Here is a 19364-nt window from a genome sequence, read left to right on the forward strand (position 1 = left end):
AGCAGGAATACTATTAGGCTTAGACACCAATTGTCTGTTTTTAATATACGCTTTGCACATAGCCTCTTGACGTGGATTCTCTTTAAAAGGATGCCCTTGGCTAGGGACAGACATTCAAAAAGCCTGAGCCTGAATTGATTCAATCTTTGCAGGTTAGTCTAACCTGGCTAGGCTAAATCAGTTTTGTAACCAGATATACATTCCAGAAATGCAGGCAAATGCCTGCTGTGGCTCAGGCTAGAAGCTGGGAGGCACTAGTGCAGCCCTCCCTTCCCTTGCACAGAATTATGCTGAGGGGGGCATGACCAGTCCCCAGCAGGACACAGTGATTAGGGAGGGATCCTCCCCTCCCCCCACCCCCTGATAGAGCATTTATCAACTCTGTTAACAGCATTTAAAACCCCATCAGAAAACAAAGCCTTGCTTATTGCAAGTTCTTCTTAAACAGCTTCTTTCAAAGGAAGGAATGCAGGAACATTACCATCGAAGCTGTTGATTACTTCCAAAAAGCCCTAAGCAGACACCGCCCTATCTGCCTTACACAGCATTACCTAGCATACCACATGCTAGCTACGCTCCGTGCTGTGGGAGAGAGGAGGAAGGGATCTCTGCTTAAGTAGCCAGTGGTGAGGGAGGGGGAAGAGGGGGGCACAGGGAAGCCAGCAGATCCTGCTGTGGGCAGAGGGGGGGTGGGGGCAGCCCTGCTGTGGAGCAGAGCGCTCCACCAAGCCCAGAGAGCATGCTGGGAGTGTCTGGTTTAACTTAAACCAGCAAAGGGTCTGGGACAGACATTGCATAAGCCAGTTTGACCTAAATCAGTTAAGTCTGATACTACATTCAACCAGGTTTATCTCCAACCAGTTCCAGCCATTTTGAAACTGGTTTATGTGCACTGAACATCTGTTCTGTTACACATTTAAACCAGTTTCTGATTACTTAAACTGGTTTATGTGTAATGTCTGTCCCTAGCCCTTGTTACTAATTTCTGCCCTTTACATGTGCAGATGCATATACTGTATCTAGGGTGTTGGAGGAGAAGGCTCCTGTGTAGTTCTGTCAAGAAATTTAACGGGAGGGATACACTATACCATCACAGTTCATGGAGTACCTGTGTACTTTGCTAGCTTAAGTTTTACCTTTTTTTTCCTATGTTATACATATAGTATTACTTATCAGACACAGGAAAGGGAATACTTGAGCCCAGCTGATGGGAGGAGGTGATAGGAACATAGTAGGTAGTGCTCACTTGTTTATCTTTCTTTCATAGCACGTTATCAGAGCACAGAGGGCCATCAATAATGAAATGGCACACCAGCTTTATGTTCTGCAAGTGCTCACCTTTAATCTTCTGGAGGACAGAATGATGACCAAAATGGATCCACAGGATCAGGTTAGTATCGATCACAACCCAGTTAGAACTGTTAGGGGATAGCTATAATACCAGGCTTTGTCTATAGAATGGGGAAGGTAGATGCATCATATTGACACTCCTTGTCACTCACTGCTGTTCCTCTGTGATTGTTTTAAAACAAAGTGTGCGTGCACGTGAGCGCGCATGCACACACACACACACACTATCCTGGACTCTGCAGTTAAAACTACTTTTTTGTCATTTGTTTGAAAAACAAGGGACATTTCTTTCCCTTTTTTAAATGACTTTGTTTGTTTACTCCCCAACCCCCCAGGCTCAGCGAGATATCATATTTGAACTCCGAAGAATTGCTTTTGATGCAGAGTCTGAGCCCAACAACAGTAGTGGCAGTATTGAGAAACGCAAATCCATGTATACCAGAGATTATAAAAAACTTGGATTTATTGTGAGTATTTTCTTTCTTAAAACCAATTGTATTAACCTTTTGAATAATGTTTAATATCTGCTATTGTATATCCTTAAATCACTCCATTCCACTATTGCCTGACATGTCAGATGCTTCCTTTTCTTTCCATTAAGTGGAAAGTTAGTAAAATAAGTTTTAGTTTCTATTTGTTGTCATACAAATCTGCTTAACATATGAACTGTATTATTTTCATAGCAGAAATGAGTCCCATATAGGTTGGTGAAAGTCAGTTTTAGAAGACAAAGCTGACTATTTGCTATTAATTCTAGTGTTTGTTATATGAAAAAAATCTATTAAGGATATTTTGAATAAACAAACACAACCAAATATAATTTAGTGTCTATGGAGTAAACAGCTAGTAACATAAAAAGAAGGAACACCATAAATTGCAAGGAGTGTTTTGTTTAAAGAAAAGGATCCTGAATCTGCTTACCCATCTTTCTCTTTGTTTCTTGCAACAAAAAGGTATAGGATATCTATCCTGCTCCTAGTCAAAGCAACAGGAGTTCTGTTGTTGACCTCAGTAGGAGCAGATTTAGGCCCAAACTACTGTCTGTTTAAACTGATGTAGTATAAATGTACGCTAGGGCTGTGCAAAATTTTGTCAGCTGTTTCGTTTTGACACTGTTTCAACTTGTTTTGAGCTCAAAACAGTGAAATAAAAAAGAAACAGAGGGCTTCAAAACAGCCTCGTAATGAAACAAGGCCAGTTGAAACATTTTGAAAGTTTCAAAACATTTCGAGTTTCAAAACAGCAACCGGTGGTAGAAGACAGGGGAGAGCCAGGGCTGTGCTCCGATCGGCTCTGCACAGCCCCATGTGGCTCATCCTGGCAGGGAGTGCAGCCCTGGCTCTCCCCGCTGCCTGCCGCTGGACTGCGCTTCATAGGGCTGGCAGAGCCTATCGGAGTGCCTTCTGCTGCTGGGCTGTGCCCTGATTGGCTCCACCAGCCCCATGGAGCTCAGCCCAGTGGCGGGAGGTGGGCAAAGCCAGGTCTGCATTCCACCTCCCACCACCCAGCTGAGTTCCACAGGACTGCAAGCTGCTGGGAACCAAGCCCGGTGGAGGTAGGTGGAGCATAGCCTTGGGGCTGCGCCCCGCCTCCCTCCAGCAGGCTGCAAGTGCCTGGAAACTGAGCCCAGTGGAGGTGGCCCAGGAGGCAGGCTCCCTCCACTGGGCTTGATTCCCATGCGCTTGCAGCCTGGTGGAGGGAGGTGGGGCACAGCCCCTGGGGCTACGCTCCACTCGCCTCTACCAGGCATCGTTCCCAGTGGCTTGCAGCCCGGTGGAGGGAGGCAGGATGTCTTTGCTCCATCCGTGTCCACTGGGCTTGGTTCCCAGCCACTTACAGCCCCATGGAACTGAGCCCAGTGGGGCTCTGCTCCACCTCCCTCCACTCCCAGCACTGGTCTCAGGCAGTAGCCTCCCACCCATACCCCTGGGAGGGCTGTGGGGCCCTGCCTGACTCCTCCCCAGGGTGCGGGCCCTGATCTGCCTGCAATCAGAGGAGGCTGCTCCTCCTCCAGTTTCATGCTTTCCCATCATAGTCAATAGGCGAAACGTCAAAATGGCATTGAAACATTAAAACTCTTTTGACAAAATGAAACAGAACAGTGCTTTTGAAATGAAACTAAACTTGAAACAAAGCACTGTTCCATCAAAATAGAAGTCAAAGCAGAATGGTGCTTTTTCGCACAGCCCTAACGTATGTCTGTGTATACCACTTTTCCTCCTCCAGAAACAAGTAGCTTCCAACATTTGTTGTCATTACTGTGGTTATTTCTTTGTTTTTAGATAAAATTGTGTGTTTTGATATTCTGTGTGGGGTGTTACTGTGGTCTTGTTCTGACCCTAAATTATGAGTATAGTTATCCACTATCCAAAATTATAGACAGTATGTTTTTAAAAAATGTATTGATGAAAGTCGAGGAGTCACCAACAGCTCCTGAGTACTAAGCCTTGTTACTAAGGACTCATCATTAATCAGTACATACAGTTACATGTGGAGGAGACACTATGGGTTCTGCCTTTCTCCCCCCACTACTTCTCAAAGTATTGCGGTATACATAGGGAACTTTAATTAGTCTCAGTGGAACAGGGAGGAGAAGTAGGAATGAAGCAGGAATATTGCATTTATGTTGTAATCATGGAAGTAAAACTTAATACCTTTTAAAGGACTTCTGGATTTTATGAATAGTGATTGATTTATCCTTCCAGGTAGCCCTGGACATTTATCACTATTCCAACTTTTTAGCTGTCATATTTTGATGCCTTTTTTAAAAAAGTAATTGAATCTTGAATCGTGTGTCTACACCAGAAGCTCAGCTTTCATCAATATATATGGTTTGGTTGTGGAGGCATGCTTGATAACATGATCCCAAAAGGTACAAAAACTGGAGACAAGAGAAGGGATAGTGCAGCAAGCTAGCTACACTACAACAAGCAGGCTGACCATTAAGCCCAAAGGGAAACCCCTGTGCTTAATTAGGGTCACCTGGCCCAAAGGGGTAGTACTCCAGGGCACATAAACTGAATAATAAGAGCAAGAAGAGTCAGACTGGCTCTGTAGGCATCAGGGAGAGTAGCTCCTGAGCAGGGTGGCTGCATAAAAAGGACTGACCAGCACCAAAGAAGTCCCTGTGAGCTGCAAGTAAAGTGGTGGGTGGGGGCTTAAGGCTTGCCGGGAAGTTAAAGCCCAGAATGTTTAGAGTTTTGTTAGATAGCCAGGGGTGCCTTTGTTTGATCTTATTAATGCTGGAGGACTGGATGTGTCTACTGGGGAAGGTTTGGAGCCTCTGAGGAGTGCCTGGTGGGCATTCATTAGCAGGCAGCCTAGCTTGGGATCAGGGACCCCCAGAGTGCTACGGTTGGTGTGATGCACTGGACCAAAGCCAGGGTCAGGCATCCTAGCCTGGGGTCAGAGGCCCAGAGGGCTGTGGGCTGGTGCAGGCTGAGGATAGGAGAGCCAAGGCCAGTGAGAGCAGTCCAGCCTGGGGTCAGAGACTCCAAGGGCAGGAGTTGGGGTAGCAGAGGTAGCCCAGCCTGGGGTCAGGGGCCAGAAGGCTGAGAGACAGCTACAGCCAACATGCGAGGACCAGGGGCCTAGAGATGAGGCCTGATCAGACATAAGCTGAGAGGGAGCCTGGAGGAATAAGGGCCAGGGGCCCAGACAAAGAGAGCCTTGCCAGGGTCTGGGGGCTGGCAGGCTGACTGGAGGGTGAGCAGAAGCAGCTTGGCCTGGGGTCAGGGACCCAGAAGACTGAGGGCAGGATGAGGCTACAACAGTCAGGTGAGGGCCAAGACCCAGAGAACAGGAGGCTGAGGCCACAGCTGGAAGGTTGGAGCTGAGCAGACTTAAGTCAAGGAGGGATAAAGCATGGAAAGGGGCAGAAGCCCAGGACAGGCAGAAGCCAGGCCAGGGGCCCAGAGAAAAGAGTCTTGCCAGGACTAGGCACTTGGCAGGGTAGATTTTGGTGGATTTTGTCAATTAACAGACAGGGCCATGAAGACCCACAGAAAATTTAAAGAAACATCTGTAACTGAGAGATGAATGAAAAACTCTCTACCACCTTTCCCGGACTGAAGGGGCAGAAGAAGGCTGTGACTAGTGCATAAGACCCCTAGTGCCACAGGGGCATGGACTGGGCCAGTAGGAGTCTACTTAAAGCTCGAAGGGCAAGATTGAGATCAACTGCATCTGGGAGGGACTCGCTGGACAAAGAACAGAAAAGGGCTCACTCTGGGACCCTGGGGCAGCCTCCCTCTTTTAAATCAAATTATTCTATTTAAGGCATACCCTTAAAGGGAAAGAAGGCGACCCTGCCTGGACGAAGCAGGACAGGAGCTGCATGGCCACCAGAGAGCATCATGGGCTGCACAAGCTTGTGATGCTTGAGGTCTGACTCAGGAATTTTTGAATACTTGGGACTAGGCTTCAACCCCAACAGTTTATCTGTTTGCAGTGTAATAATTCTTGCCTGGTGCATCTAATCAGTTTCAGACTTTCTGGGATGTTCTGGATATTAAAATGCCTATGCCCATTAATTTGGATGCCAGCCAGAACACGAGAAAAGCCTGATTCAGAGGAAGATTACACTCCTGTGTTGCCTAGTGCTATAGGCAGGGAATATCACTCCTGGCACTTGATGCTGCCTACAGCATCAGAGGCTGTAGCTTAACCTCTGTGTTTAGCCTTGACTTTAACAAGAATGGAAGAGCCTTATAGATACTGTTTATGGGGAGGCAGTAAGAATGTTGAAGCAGTAAGAGGAAGTAGTAGAGTAAAAAACAGGGTTGGGGAATGGAGTATTGATAGTGTGGGGGGAAGGCAAGAAGGAAAGGGAACACTGATGGTACTGAGAAGCATGATCTTGAAGAGAGGAAAGTAGATGGGTAAGTGGCACTGCAGGGACACAGGATATTATATGTAGGAGAAAGGGATAGAATGACGCAGATAGGGGCCTGAGTAGAGAGGAATGGGTGGGCAGGTGGTCACTGAGGTAGACCTCCAGGGGTAGGGATGGGGAGTGTTGAAGAAGGGAAAGGTGATAGGGAGTGGGAAATGGAGGGAGCAGAGATCCTGTTGGTGAGGAACTGAAGGGTATGCAGAGCTGTCAGTGGGGGCACATACAAGCTCATGCCTAGATGGGCAAGGGATTGTAATGCAGGTGGGGGAACAAAAGACAGAAATCGGCTTGTGGGGAAGAGTGGGATTTGGAGGGAGCTTGAGGGTGGAGAGAACTGTGGAGTGACAAGAGTTCCTGGTTCATGTAATGAGCTCAGCCTACAGCAGAGCTGTCCAGCTGGCAGCTTGCACCCTGCTGTAACTGCCTCTCTCACTCTGGTTGCAACAGCATCTGGAGTGGTTGGGCTCCTCCTCCATCCTCTGACTTCCATGTTCTGTCTGCTCCAGGGGACAGTGTGGTGCAGTGTGATATGGCACAGGGCACTTGGGGTGAGGCTGGGGCCATGTAGTGCACTCACAGGATGCCCATGTGGGCATGAGCTGCCACTGAGAGCTCTGCTTACTGCCTCCCCATGTGGGCATGAGCTGCAGTGATTTGGGGGGGAATGTCCATACAGAGTCACTGCAGAGGTCACAGAGTGGGCAGATGCAACAGTGGAGGGAGAGCATCAATGTGGTGTGAGGTCTGTGACCCCACTGGTGTTGTCTGCAGGGCCCGTGGTCCTCATTAGTGCAGTCTGTTGTCTTGAAACTACCAAGTATTTGACTTCCATAACACTGTATTTCATATCTGAAGACATTGAGATGGGGTAAAGACCAAGGGGGACAAAACCCACCCGTTGCCTGACCTAATTTTCAGAGGTGCTGAACATCTACAGCTCCAGTTGAATTCAGCAGCTTAGCATTTTGGAAAATCAGGGCCTGTTTATCTCAAGTTGGACCCCCCATAATTGGAAGCTACTTTGGAAAATTTGTTTCCAAGTTTTACAATGATTTAAGAGTAGAACGAGTAACTTTTGGCTCCCACACCTGTTCTTCAGGAGTAATGTGACTGATTGCCTTCTGGGCTACGTACAGACATTTGGTTTGTTAAATTGGGTTCAAAATGGCTGCCCAATTTAAACTTAGCTCATCCTGGTGCTGACCTTATACTTACAGACCTGGTCTCAGTGACTGGCAATTGGTCTAAACCTGTAACATAACAGAAGTTCCATGCATACAAACTGGTCTAAAAATTGCAAAAACCAGTTTAAGATAAACCTGGATCTGTGTAGTATCAGACTCATTCAGTTTAAGTCAAACAAGTTCATGGAACTTCTGTCTGCTTCCCCTGTGCTTCCCCGGGGCTGGGAAAACCCAGCATTGGCCCCAGCCCCAGGGTCTGCTCTTTTCATTCCTCCCTTCCTATGTTTTGTGTCCCTGGCCCCTTGCTCCTCCCACCTAGCCCTCTCAAGTCCCATTCCACAAGCTGCTCTGGGTACAGCCACTTTTATCAGCATTTGCTGCCTCCTGAGCTGACCAAGCGAGTCCCAGTGGGGGGAGGGGCAGGAGGTTTGCTGGAGAGGGCCCACCCCATCCCCCCACCTGACCCATGGGTTGTGCCTGCTCCCCCTACCCCTTGTGGGTTGCACCTGCTCCCCATCCCCCAGCAGGACCTCCAATCCCTTCCAGCCTGCTGGACCTCCAACCTCCCAGGTATGCTCCTCCCTCCTCCTGCAAATCCTGACTTACCTGATATTGGGCAGCCATTTTGAATCAATTTAACCTCCCCTGAATGCCCCCAAATATCTGTACTTAGCCATGCTCAGTTGATGCATTTATGTGGCCTATAAACAGTGCTCACATTTTGCGGACTGAAAGCTTTTTCTTTTGTAGGAAAAAAACCCAAAACCTTTTAACCCATGCATGCATGGTTTGAAGAAAACCTTCAAATTGCAACTTAGATGCAACTGATAAAATGTCTGCCTGAGTTGGGAAAGAGCCTTTATTACAGTGTCAATTCTCCCCCAACTTCCTTATTTTTGGGGGGGTTGTTCATTTTAAAAAGTAGTGAAAACACTTTACTGTCAACATTTGCTATTGAGTTGACAGTAATTTTATCAGATGAAATGAGCAGCAAATCCATTAATGATGTATAAGAATTGGAAGTCACTTAAGCAAAGGAAATGCAAGGATAAAACTGAGGAGACAAAAAGACTGTAAGGTGGAGAGGAAATTAAGAAGCAGGGTATAAAAAGAGAACCATAGCAAGGAGCCCAAGAAAAAAGTGTGTTTTCCCACTAAGTGTTGCTGAAACAACAAGATATTGGACAAATAATGTGCAATGCTAATTTGTAAGATCTGTAGTCCCCTCTTGGTCTCTAGGAAAATGCCCATTGCTGCCATCATAAAGCTTGAAAATGCTCTGTTAGTTTACAGGGAAGTACTACATTTCTGTATCAAAGTCAAAAATGGAATTTGTCCCTTAGGGCTCAGCAGAGGAAGGAGGAGCCTGTCAGGGAGCAAGTTACAGTTCTCAAATTTTCTTCCTCAAGCCCTTCTGAGGGAGTAACTTCCTTCTCAAAGAACTGAATGCCAGTAAGAGATTGGGAGTGTGCATTGAGACTGTGTTCTGTTACTCCCTACCTTTTCCCAGGCCACCTCCAAAGGCCTGGGAAAGAGATACAGCAAACTTATTCACCCACTCTGTGCCCACAGGGAAGTTATGAAAGGTTTCCTTCCCACTATATTCGCTACTTGCATGTGTTGCTCAGGAATGGGCTCATGGCAAAAGCTGTGCCTTGGAATGCTTCTTTTCTATCCACATATGTATATCCTGCAAGCATTCATCTATGTGCCAGAAAGGTCGTTTCTTCTCTCTCAATAATTGACTAAACACTTTCAGATGCAAAGAGCAAAGTTATATTTTACCAGTATTACATTTTTCCTTTCTGTATTTAGAATGCAAATGTACTATGATGTCATTTCTCTGCCACGTCAAAGCTTTACCACATTGTGAAAATAGCACAAACTTGGGTTCAGGGGATTACCATAACATCTGTAAAACAGCAGAGTCAGAAACCCACATTCAGTTGCAGAAGCCACAGGGCCTTTACAGATGTCTGTGCTGGTTCAGATGACCTCACTCTCTTTGATTACATTTCAAACAGCAGCAATCAGTTAAAAAAAAAAAAAAAAAAAAAAAAAAAAAAAGATGATGTACAATACAGGACATCCTTAATGGTCTGAATTCCATTTCTATCAATTTGTTTCAGAAAATGAAATTTCAAACAAGACTTAAACACCAAAGCTTTTGATAAGTTTTTCCACAGTTTCAAAAAAAAAAAAAAAGATGTATCAATCATAAAAAGATAATTAAGAGTTACATGCCTAACCTTAGGCCCATCATTGAGAAATCATAATGCACCTGTTTTCTTAAAATGAGGTAGCTCTCACCAGGTTCCAAGACATTTCAATTGATCAAAGTGCTCTGAGCTGCTCTTTTAGGGCCAGGTTTTCAATTTTTTTGGAGTGCAACAGCTCCAGTTGTGTTTTGTGCATTTATATGTTGTGATTGTAAATGACACAAAGCTGGAGGCATCATTAATACAGAGGAGGATTGAATGAATCTATGGGAAATTCTTAAGGATGACCTTGAAAGCTATCATAATTAAAATGAAATGACATATAATTACTAGGGCTGTTTGAGGCTTCAGTCCCTGAATCAATTTGGTGATTCAGACAGAGACAGCTTTAAATGTTTTTTCTACATACCTCTAGGTAGCAGGGGCTCATGATTGTTGTGATGCTGGGGTGCATGGAGCGTCCCGCAGAAGCATGGGGGGGCTCTCCAGTGCACTTGGCAGCAGACCTGGAAGTAGACTAGAAGCACTTCCAGTCCACTTCTGGGTCCATCAGGGAGCATGCTGGGAGGTCCCCCTGCACCCTCATGGCTCGGCGACTGGTGCCTCCTGGGTCTGAGGAGGCACCCACGGTCCCCTTGCAGCTGATTGCCAAGCCAGAGTTGCAGGGAGGGATCCCCCAGTGTGCTCCCCAGTGAACCTGGAAGTAGACCAGAAATACTTCCAGTCCATTTCCAGGTTCACCACTGAGCATGTGCCGCCCCCCCCTCCCCCTACCATGCTCCTGTGGGACACTCCATGTGCCCCAGCATCATAGCAATCACAAGCCACACTGGTACCTCAAGGTATGTAGAAAAAACATTTAAAACTGTATCTATGTCCGAATCGCTGATTCTCTGATTTGGACAGATTTGGATTCGGCCAAATCAAATCAGGGACAGTGATCCGAATCAAATCACTGTCCCTGATTTGGGCCGATCCAAATTGAATAGGGCCTGTTTCACACACTCCTAATAATTACAACAAAATGTGAGGTTGTACATATACAGTAATGCAAGAATGTCGGCTATCTAAGCTGGGAGCTCATTGTTTGGAAGTGACAGGGTAAGAAGAAGATTTGGGTATAGCTCATACAGCAACTAAGAGCCGCCTATATGTTGCACCTATGAAAAATATGATCAGGTGAGGTATTTCTAGTATAGAAAGAGGCATATTAATACCATTGTATTAATGAGACCTCATCTATAATGCTGCTTATAATTCTGGTTTACCCACTTTTAAGAAAGGTGAATTCAAATTGGAGTAGGTACAGAGAAATGCTATTAGGATGATCAGTGGAGTGGAGATCCTGAAAGAGGAGAGTGGGGGAAAAAAAAACAGATTTGTTTTGTTTAGCAAGATGAAGGCTGAAAAGTGAGATGATTGTTCTCTTTAGACAGGTTATGAGGCGCAGCAAACACCATGGAAGCAGAAGAGCTGTTTGAAATAAAGAGTGGTGTCAACATAAGAACAAATGGGTTATGACTGTTCTATGAATAAATTTAGGATGGAAATTACAAGAAACTTTCTAACCATCAGAGTAGGCTCTGGAAAAGTCATTGCATAGGAGTCAGAGATCAATGCTAGGGACAGACATTACACAGAAACTGGTTTAAGAGATCAGAAACTGGTATAAACCTGTAACAGAACAGAAATTCAGTGCACATAAAGCAGTTTGAGAATGGCTGAAACTGGTTGGAGATTAACCTGGTTGAGTGTAGTATCAGACTTAAACTGGTTTGAGCCAAATCAGTTATGCACTGTTTGTCCCAGAGCCCTTGCTGGTTTAAGGTAAACCAGACACCCCCAGCATCCTAGCATGCTCTCTGGGCTGAGCGGGGCTCTCTGCTCCACAGCAGGGATGGCCCCTCCCCTTTGGCTCCACCACCACCACCACTCTCTGCTAAGCAGCAATTCCTCCCACCCCTCTGCCTTGCTGAGGAGGTGTGTGTGTATTAGCTACCAGACCACATACTGCCTATGGTCCTTTATGAATCAACAGGCAGAATCAACAAGTAGCTGGTAATGTCCCTCTGTTGCTTTCTTAATTGGGTGATAAACACACTTATCAGTTCCCTGGTGGGCTAATCGCAACATCCTGCTGGAGCCTGACCATATCCATGCTGTGGAAGGAAGGGAGGGCTTCTCTAGTGCCCCCCGACTTCTAGCCTGAGCCACTACAGGCATGTGCCTGCATTTCTGGAATGTCTGTCCAGTTACTGATTTAGCCTAGCCAGGTTAGACTAACCTGCAAAGATTGAATCAATTTTGAATGTCTGTCCCTAGCCAGAATATTTGGACAAAGTGGCCGCGAACTGACGGGGAAGATCAGGAGCTTTGGTGTAGGAGGGAATGTTAATATCAAAGGGCATTTATACACATGCTCTGGGAATGGGGGAGGAGCTTTAATTAAAGCAGGTCCAAGAGATGCTCTAATTAAAGCTCCCAAAGCATCATGTGTATGGCAGAGAGGTGGGGGAATAGTCTCTGCTTAGCAGGGAGAAGCCAGGCAGATGCTCTGTGAGTCTCTGCCAGAGATGCAGCCAGGGAGCAGAGGGGAGGAGCCAGCCCTGCTGTGGAGCAAAGAGCTCCACCCAGCCCAGAGAGCATGCTGGGATGCTGGGAAAGTCTGGTTCATCTGAAATCAGCAAGGGGTCTGGGACAGACATTGCATAAACCAGTTTGAGCCAAATCAGTTAAGTCTGATAATACATTCAACCAGGTTTATCTCAAACAAGTTTCAGCCATTTTCAAACTGGTTTATGTGGACTGAACATCTGTTCTATTACAGGTTAAAACCAGTTTCTGATCACTTAAACCGGTTTATGTGTAATGTCTGTCCCTAGCCCTTCAGCATTCCTTCCCTGCTGGTTCCCAGCTCCATCTACTATACCTGATCTTCAGACTCTCATTTTTTTTCTTTTCATATTTAAAAAAAAATGATTAAAACAATATATTTTCCTTAGTCTTAATCTCAGAAATAGCTGAACAATTTTGGTTGTATTGTATGTGTGTGTGCAGCTATACGTATATACTTACGTATATTGTGTGTACATATACATACATACATACATACATGTGAGTGTGTGTGCGTGTTTGTGTGTGTACGTATACATATGCGTATACAGGACTCAAACTGAATATGGAATATATATATTTGGCAATTCTGTAAGGAACTGAGAGCAGGCCTAGATCAAGGGAATTGTTGCATAACCTTAATAGACACAACCTGCAGTCATATAACAAACATTTTCCATTTCCTTATATAGCACTGAATGAGATTTAGATTGTTTTGATGAACTTGAATTGTGCAGCCAGAGTTATGTTTATTTTTCCTACCTTGAAAATCCTTTAAATTATTTGCTGACATTTCAGATTTTGAGGTATACTGTGTTAAAGTCCTATGTATGTTATGGAACCTTAAGACAACCTCTCTTTTCCTGGAACCTCAAAGTAATGAAAATAGAACGTCTGTGAGGGATAGGTTTTTTTTTTTAATGTTTAAGAGTTCAAAAATAACAGTATAATAGTTGTCCAGCTAATTAATTTACTATGATAAAATGGAGAAAACTTTTAGTTAAAAGGTATTGCATAAAACAAAGTAATTTGTATCACACAGATTAGTTGCAGTCAATTAAACAGTAAATTGGGCAAGAGCTCTAAGGAGGAAAAATTGATTAAGAGTTTAGGGGCAGATGCTGTGATTTGAAGTATTTAATAGGAAGGTCAAGCCCAGATTTCGCATCTTTTTTGAGTTGCTAATGTCAACGAGATTTCTGAAGCACCTTTCTTATAGCAATCAGGCCACATGGTCTTTTATTAGACCAACAAGATTTTTGCAAAACAGTTATTTCTTATAAGGTATGTGGAGTAGCTGTTAACTGCAGTTTATTAAGTAATATGCTGTGCCCTCAATGGTCAAGGAGAGCAAGAATCTAGGAGGGAGAAAAAGAGAAGACTTTGGCAGTTGTTCTTGCTGGATACTTTAGAATGGCCATTCATTTTCTCGCCAAAAATGAGAGTCCAAGAGCATCTTTTTATGGGTTTTAGTAAAGGGAAAGCCCAGAACAAGAGACTTGAGCATTTGCCATTTGGGGAGTAAAATGTGGAGCTGATCTAAAATACATGGAGATTAAACTAGGTGGCCTTTGGTGGCCATTATGTTAATGGTTTTAAAACATTTTGTTCAATTAGTTAATATTGTGCAACACTGGAGGATATTGCACAATTTACCTCTGGGAGTCTTTATATTATAATAAAAGCAATGCTTTTCTACTTCTAAATCCCTTTGCTTGCTCAGGCAATGTAAGAAAAACATTTTCCCATCAGCAGTACCATGTATATTCTGTTTGTACTAGATCCAATTCTGTTGTCACTGAAATTCATGAGAATGTTGTCATTGACTCCAGTGAAAAGAGAATCACCAAACATAGTGAGCTTTTATTGGTGCATACACTTTTCATTGCTTTTTCCTCTTCCTGTTCAATCTTATTTATTTATGTGTATTATTACTGGGGATACATGTAACTGACTTAATCACTGGCAATATATTTGCAAAAGGAAGAGTAATTTGTTTTAAAACTGGGCAAGCAGCTTCTACTCAGGTAGAACTTGCATATTTTTGGTGCTTCTGAGCTTAAGAATAGTTTAGCTAGAATACTGGCAATGAATTATAAATTTTAATACCACACAGCCAAGTGGCGCTCACTGCGCCTACCAGTGTGCCAGATCGGGATCACTGCTTGGATCCAGCATGAGCACTGGGCACCACCAATCCAGCCTGCAAAGCAAAAAGCACCACTGCTTTAGTTGGATCAGTTTAGCTGAGACTGTGGACAAGGGCAGATCAAGGTTGGCATTATTTGAGCCAACTAAATGGACAGAAAGCACTTGCATTTCTGGGGAATTATATAAAAATGCCAAAGGAACTGATATACGGATGAAGCAGAGGGATATAAAGGATGGCAGGGATTTAAAATACACCAGCTGCTCTGTGGCAACTGCCTATGAATACTTACCCTAGGGTAGCTTCCCCCTTGATGAAAGAGGACTAAGTTGCTAGAGGTCAGCTTTCATCTACTGTGGGGTAAGAGGATGTGTGCTGGCAGCTGCTGCAGAGCAGCTGCAAATCCCACCCCTCCTTTTCTGGTAATTTGTTGGTGTGTCCATGCCCTAAACAGCCAATAATTTGTAAATTTGCCATCTTTATGCTTCCTTTACATTGTTACTGTTAGTTGCATTTTGATAAGGAATTAAGTTTTGCCAGTTGCATATTCCCATGTGTTAATTTGCACTATCCCACTCCTCATCCAGTGAAGGGCTGATGACTCGTGTGTTTCCCTTTCTAGCACTCTCTAGCAAACACTACAATAAGTATCCAGAATTGCTAGCTATAACAATTACCAAAAATCGGTGCACTGGCTTGGCGGTTGACTTCAGGGGTTGCTGTACCCAAATGCTTAAAGCTTTTCCAAGTAGGTGTTGTTTCCTGCGCATATTGTTGGTATCTGATTTAGACTTCAATTATGTTGCTGTAAATTCACTGAAGCCAGTGTTTTTTTTTACTCTGGATTTACTTTTGACTAACTGATGCTGCAGTCTGGCTCAAAGCCTGCCAACTGAGAATCTCTCAATACCTCTAGCAGCACAGGGTATAGTCAACAAACTTTTGTTCATGTTACCAGTGGTTATTTGGGAAGAGGTTTTTTAAAACAATTGGGTGGGGATGGCACAGCTTTTCTGGAAGATTGTTTCATGCCAGGGGTTCTAGGCAAGGCCTAATGTCAAAGGCCAAGTAGTTTCAGTCACACTAGAATGGTGTGTGTTCACCCTCTGAAATGCCCTGGCTCTGCAATTACTATTTTGAAGAGGGAAATGTCAGCATCTAACTAAATCTTATTCTGGAGCTAACTACCACAGGAGTTCTGGTTTTACTTTTCCACTCTCCTCATGAATGTGGGGAGGTGAAAGTCCCATTGTGACTTCAATTTATATAGCCTGGTTAGAACTAGACTTGGCCTCAGTGTCGTAAGTTCATCCTATTAAATCTCTTGTAGGAATTTAAAGAGTTCATCATGAGACAGCTGGGAGGTGTCGTCGTCGTCGCCCTCCCAGTTTCTACAACTTGCTGATTGTAGATGGGAAAAGCAGCAGCCGAAATCTCAATTCTGGAGTTTATTGGAACCAGTCCTAAGAACAGCTGTACATAGCAGAAATAGGTGACCAAAAGAAAGCAAAAATCTTGTTCCTTTTAATGATTCAGACAAGCAAATATGAATTGCAGACACTAATGGCTGATGAGTCTCAGAGCTGCAGGCCTCTGTGTTACATGTCTGCTCTTCTTTGCCTAGGCTGTTCTGCTTGGAGAAATAGCATTTGTCATCGTCGTGGAATGTAGCTGATCCCCATTTGTCATGCCCATCTCCTATGGCTTGACCTTTGCTGGTCCCTTCATTTTTCTTCCTCTGATGGCTTTAACACTCAGCAGTTTACTGCTACTTTTCAGAAGGAGAAAAAACTGGGGAAAAGGAACGCTTACTGTTAGGATTTAACAGTACCGAAGCAGAAACTTGGACTGAATGTAACAGTTAAATTATAATCCAGAATACTATATGAACATCCCCAGTTCATTTTCCCTATGTCATTACCTGTCTCATAAATGGCTTTTTCCATGCCTAGGTATACTTACAACATAAGCCCAGCTAAGAAGAAATACAAGCTGTTTACCAGACAGGCTGAGATTGGTTCAGTGTATTTGGGACACTGAAACTTTCTTTTTTGTCAATCTATATACAAATAGAGAGATTCCATGGATAACGTATGCTTCATCTATACATCAGCACCCCTGACTGCTTATAAAACAGTACAGGAAACCCTCAGTATTTGTGGGTTTGGCATTCACGGTTTCAAATATTTGTGAACGCTGAACCTGCATTTTAAATACACTTTATGCACTTACAGGGGCTCCTTAGGAGCTCCGCGCTTGCTGTCACTGGGCTCCTGCTGCCACCGGGCTCCTGCTGTGCCCCCCACCCCAGCTATCGGGGGCACTGCGTTCATGAATGCAGACTGTGTTCATGAATGCAGTACCTGATTCGCGGATTTTTTCCATTTGCGGGGGATACAAGAACGTATCCCCCGCAAATGGCAAGCGTCGCCTGTAGCCTGAAGGAAGGAAATAAACATAAAATACTCATTTGCTCACATTTTAAATAAAAATATTGAACAGTATTGTTAACGGTCAGGGTGGGAAATTACTGAGAACAGATTTAAAACAACCTCTGAAACAAAAATAGACATAACTATATATACAACATCAAGCTTAAGAAAACTCAGCTTATTTTGATTAATGACTAAACACTGATAATATGTTAACCATGGTAGAATACAGAGGAGGTTGTAGGCTCTGATTTACCAGACTTTTAGTTTAAAATATTTAAGATTTCTTGTGCAGATAATAAAATGTCTCTTCTGAAAAAAATAGGTCTTTTTTGGTCCGTGAAGTTCTTTTTAATGCACAGTACTGTACCATGCAAGTCAGACAAGAATATTACTGACAATCATTTGGTTTCCATTTTTCTGACCACTAGAGGTTGCTCCTTTAGATTCTGTAGTACAAGATTTTGGTTCTTACGTACTGTGATCCACTACATATTATAATGGAACAGGCTGAGTAACATTATCTATAGGTGATATTGTTCCAGCTGCAATAATGCACATTTCTCTAGGTTTTTTTTTGCTTTTGACTGTTAGTTCACATCTTGGTGCAAAGTAATGAAACAAGTTCAGGGTCAGTGAAGACCTAGTCAGGGAACTTCTGGAGGGACTGGACGTGTTCAAATCAGCAGGTCCTGATGATCTCCACCCCAGAGTGCTGGAGGAATTAGCAGAGGTCATTGCGGGATCCCGGGCATGGCTTTACGAGCACTCGTGGTGCTCTGGTGAGGTGCCAGAGGATTGGAAAAGGGTCAGTGTGGTTCCCATTTTCCAAAAAATGAGGAAGGAGGACCCAGGAAACTATAGGCCCGTTAGTCTTACCTCGATCCTGGGGAAGCTCTTTGAGAAAATTATCCAGGTGCACATCTGCGAGGGACCAGTGGGGGAGATTATGCTTAGGAGCAACCAGCATGGGTTCATTAGAGGCAGGTCCTGTCAGACCAACCTCATAGTGTTCTACGACCAGGTCACAAAAGCCTTAGATGCAGGTGTTGCAGTGGACATAGTCTTTCTGGACTTTAGTAAGGCTTTTGACACTGTCTCTTACTCCATTCTCATTAAAAATTTAGGCGACTGTGGTGTCGATGCTTACACAGTCAGATGGGTCACCAATTGGCTGGAGGGCCGCACGCAGAGAGTGGTGGTGGATGGGTCATTTTTCACCTGGAGGGATGTGGGCAATGGGGTTCCCCAGGGCTTGGTCCTTAGGCCCGCACTGTCCAACCTCTTCATCAGCGACTTGGAGGAAGAGGTGAAAACCACCTTGTTCAAATTCGTGGACAATGCTAAGATGTGGGGAGAAGTGGGCACACTAGAGGAGAGGAACAGGCTGCAATCAGATCTGGACAGGTTACAGGGGTGGGCGGATGAGAACAGGATGGGTTTCAATACCGACAAGTGCAAGGTATTGCACCTGGGGAGGAAGAACCAGCAGCATTCCTACAGGCTGGGGAACTCCCTTCTCATCATCACAGAGGCAGAAAAGGATCTTGGAGTCATTATCGATACCAAGATAAATATGGACCGACAATGTGGGAACATGGTCAGGAAGGCTAACCGCACCTTGTCATGCATCCATAGATGCATCACGAGCAGGTCCAAGGAGGTGATCCTCCCCCTCTATGCAACATTGGTCAGGTTACAGTTGGAGTACTACATCCAGTTCTGGGCACCGCACTTCAAGAGGGATGTGGACAGCATCAAGAGGATCCGGAGGAGGGCTACTCGCATGATCAGGGGGCAGCAAGGCAGGACCTTCAAGCGGAGGCTATGGGACCTGAACCTGTTCAGCCTCCACAAGAGAAGGTTGAGAGGGGATCTGGTGGCCATCTACAAACTGACCAAGGGGGACCAGCAGGCAATGGGAGAGTCCCTGTGCCCCTGAGCACTACTGGGAGTAACGAGAATAATGGCCATAAGTTGATGGAGAGTAGATTCAGGCTAGATAACAGGAGGCACTACTTCACAGTCAGGGCTAGGATCTGGAACCAATTTCCAAGGGAAGATGGTGCTTGCTCCTACCCTGGGGGTCTTCAAAAGGAGGCTAGACAATCACCTAGCTGGGGTCGTTTGACCCCAGCATTCTTTCCTGCCATGGCAGGGGGTCAGACTTGATGATCTGCTCAGGTCCCTTCCGACACTACCAGCTATGAAACTATGAAGCTAATTTAATACTGTTTCTTTGCCTTTCTGAGAGAGCAAAGAGGTTTGTTTGTTTTTTAATTTTTATTTATTTATTTTTTTGCTTTTTATGGATTGGGCATTTCACACTTAGTATTTTGTTTCCATGTATCCTAAACATCCTGTTCTAATAAAACTGTAGAAGTGGTTTTGAATGACTTACAGCCATGTGCACCATAATGCCAGGAGTGCAGAGAACAGGGCACTTTTCTTGATTAGTGACTGGTGTCTCCTGAATATGGGGGGGCACCCGCAGAAGCTGTCAATGGCAGCAGCTCTATCGGG

At 44.6% G+C, this 19364-nt stretch overlaps 1 protein-coding gene across 4 annotated transcripts in view; it reads left to right on the forward strand.

The window, feature by feature from the left end:
* The window catches only part of ELMO1 (engulfment and cell motility 1), a 462043-nt gene that overhangs the window by 184875 nt on the left and 257804 nt on the right, over nucleotides 1-19364 (forward strand). For all 4 annotated transcript variants that reach the window (XM_025211243.1, XM_006029749.2, XM_025211244.1 and 1 more), the window contains 2 exons: nucleotides 1268-1390; nucleotides 1686-1817. In XM_025211243.1, the coding sequence (XP_025067028.1) occupies nucleotides 1268-1390; nucleotides 1686-1817 (255 nt within the window). The remainder of the gene's footprint in view (nucleotides 1-1267; nucleotides 1391-1685; nucleotides 1818-19364) is intronic.

Source organism: Alligator sinensis, unplaced genomic scaffold, assembly GCF_000455745.1.
Source record: "Alligator sinensis unplaced genomic scaffold, ASM45574v1 scaffold254_2, whole genome shotgun sequence".
Lineage (NCBI taxonomy): Eukaryota > Metazoa > Chordata > Crocodylia > Alligatoridae > Alligator > Alligator sinensis.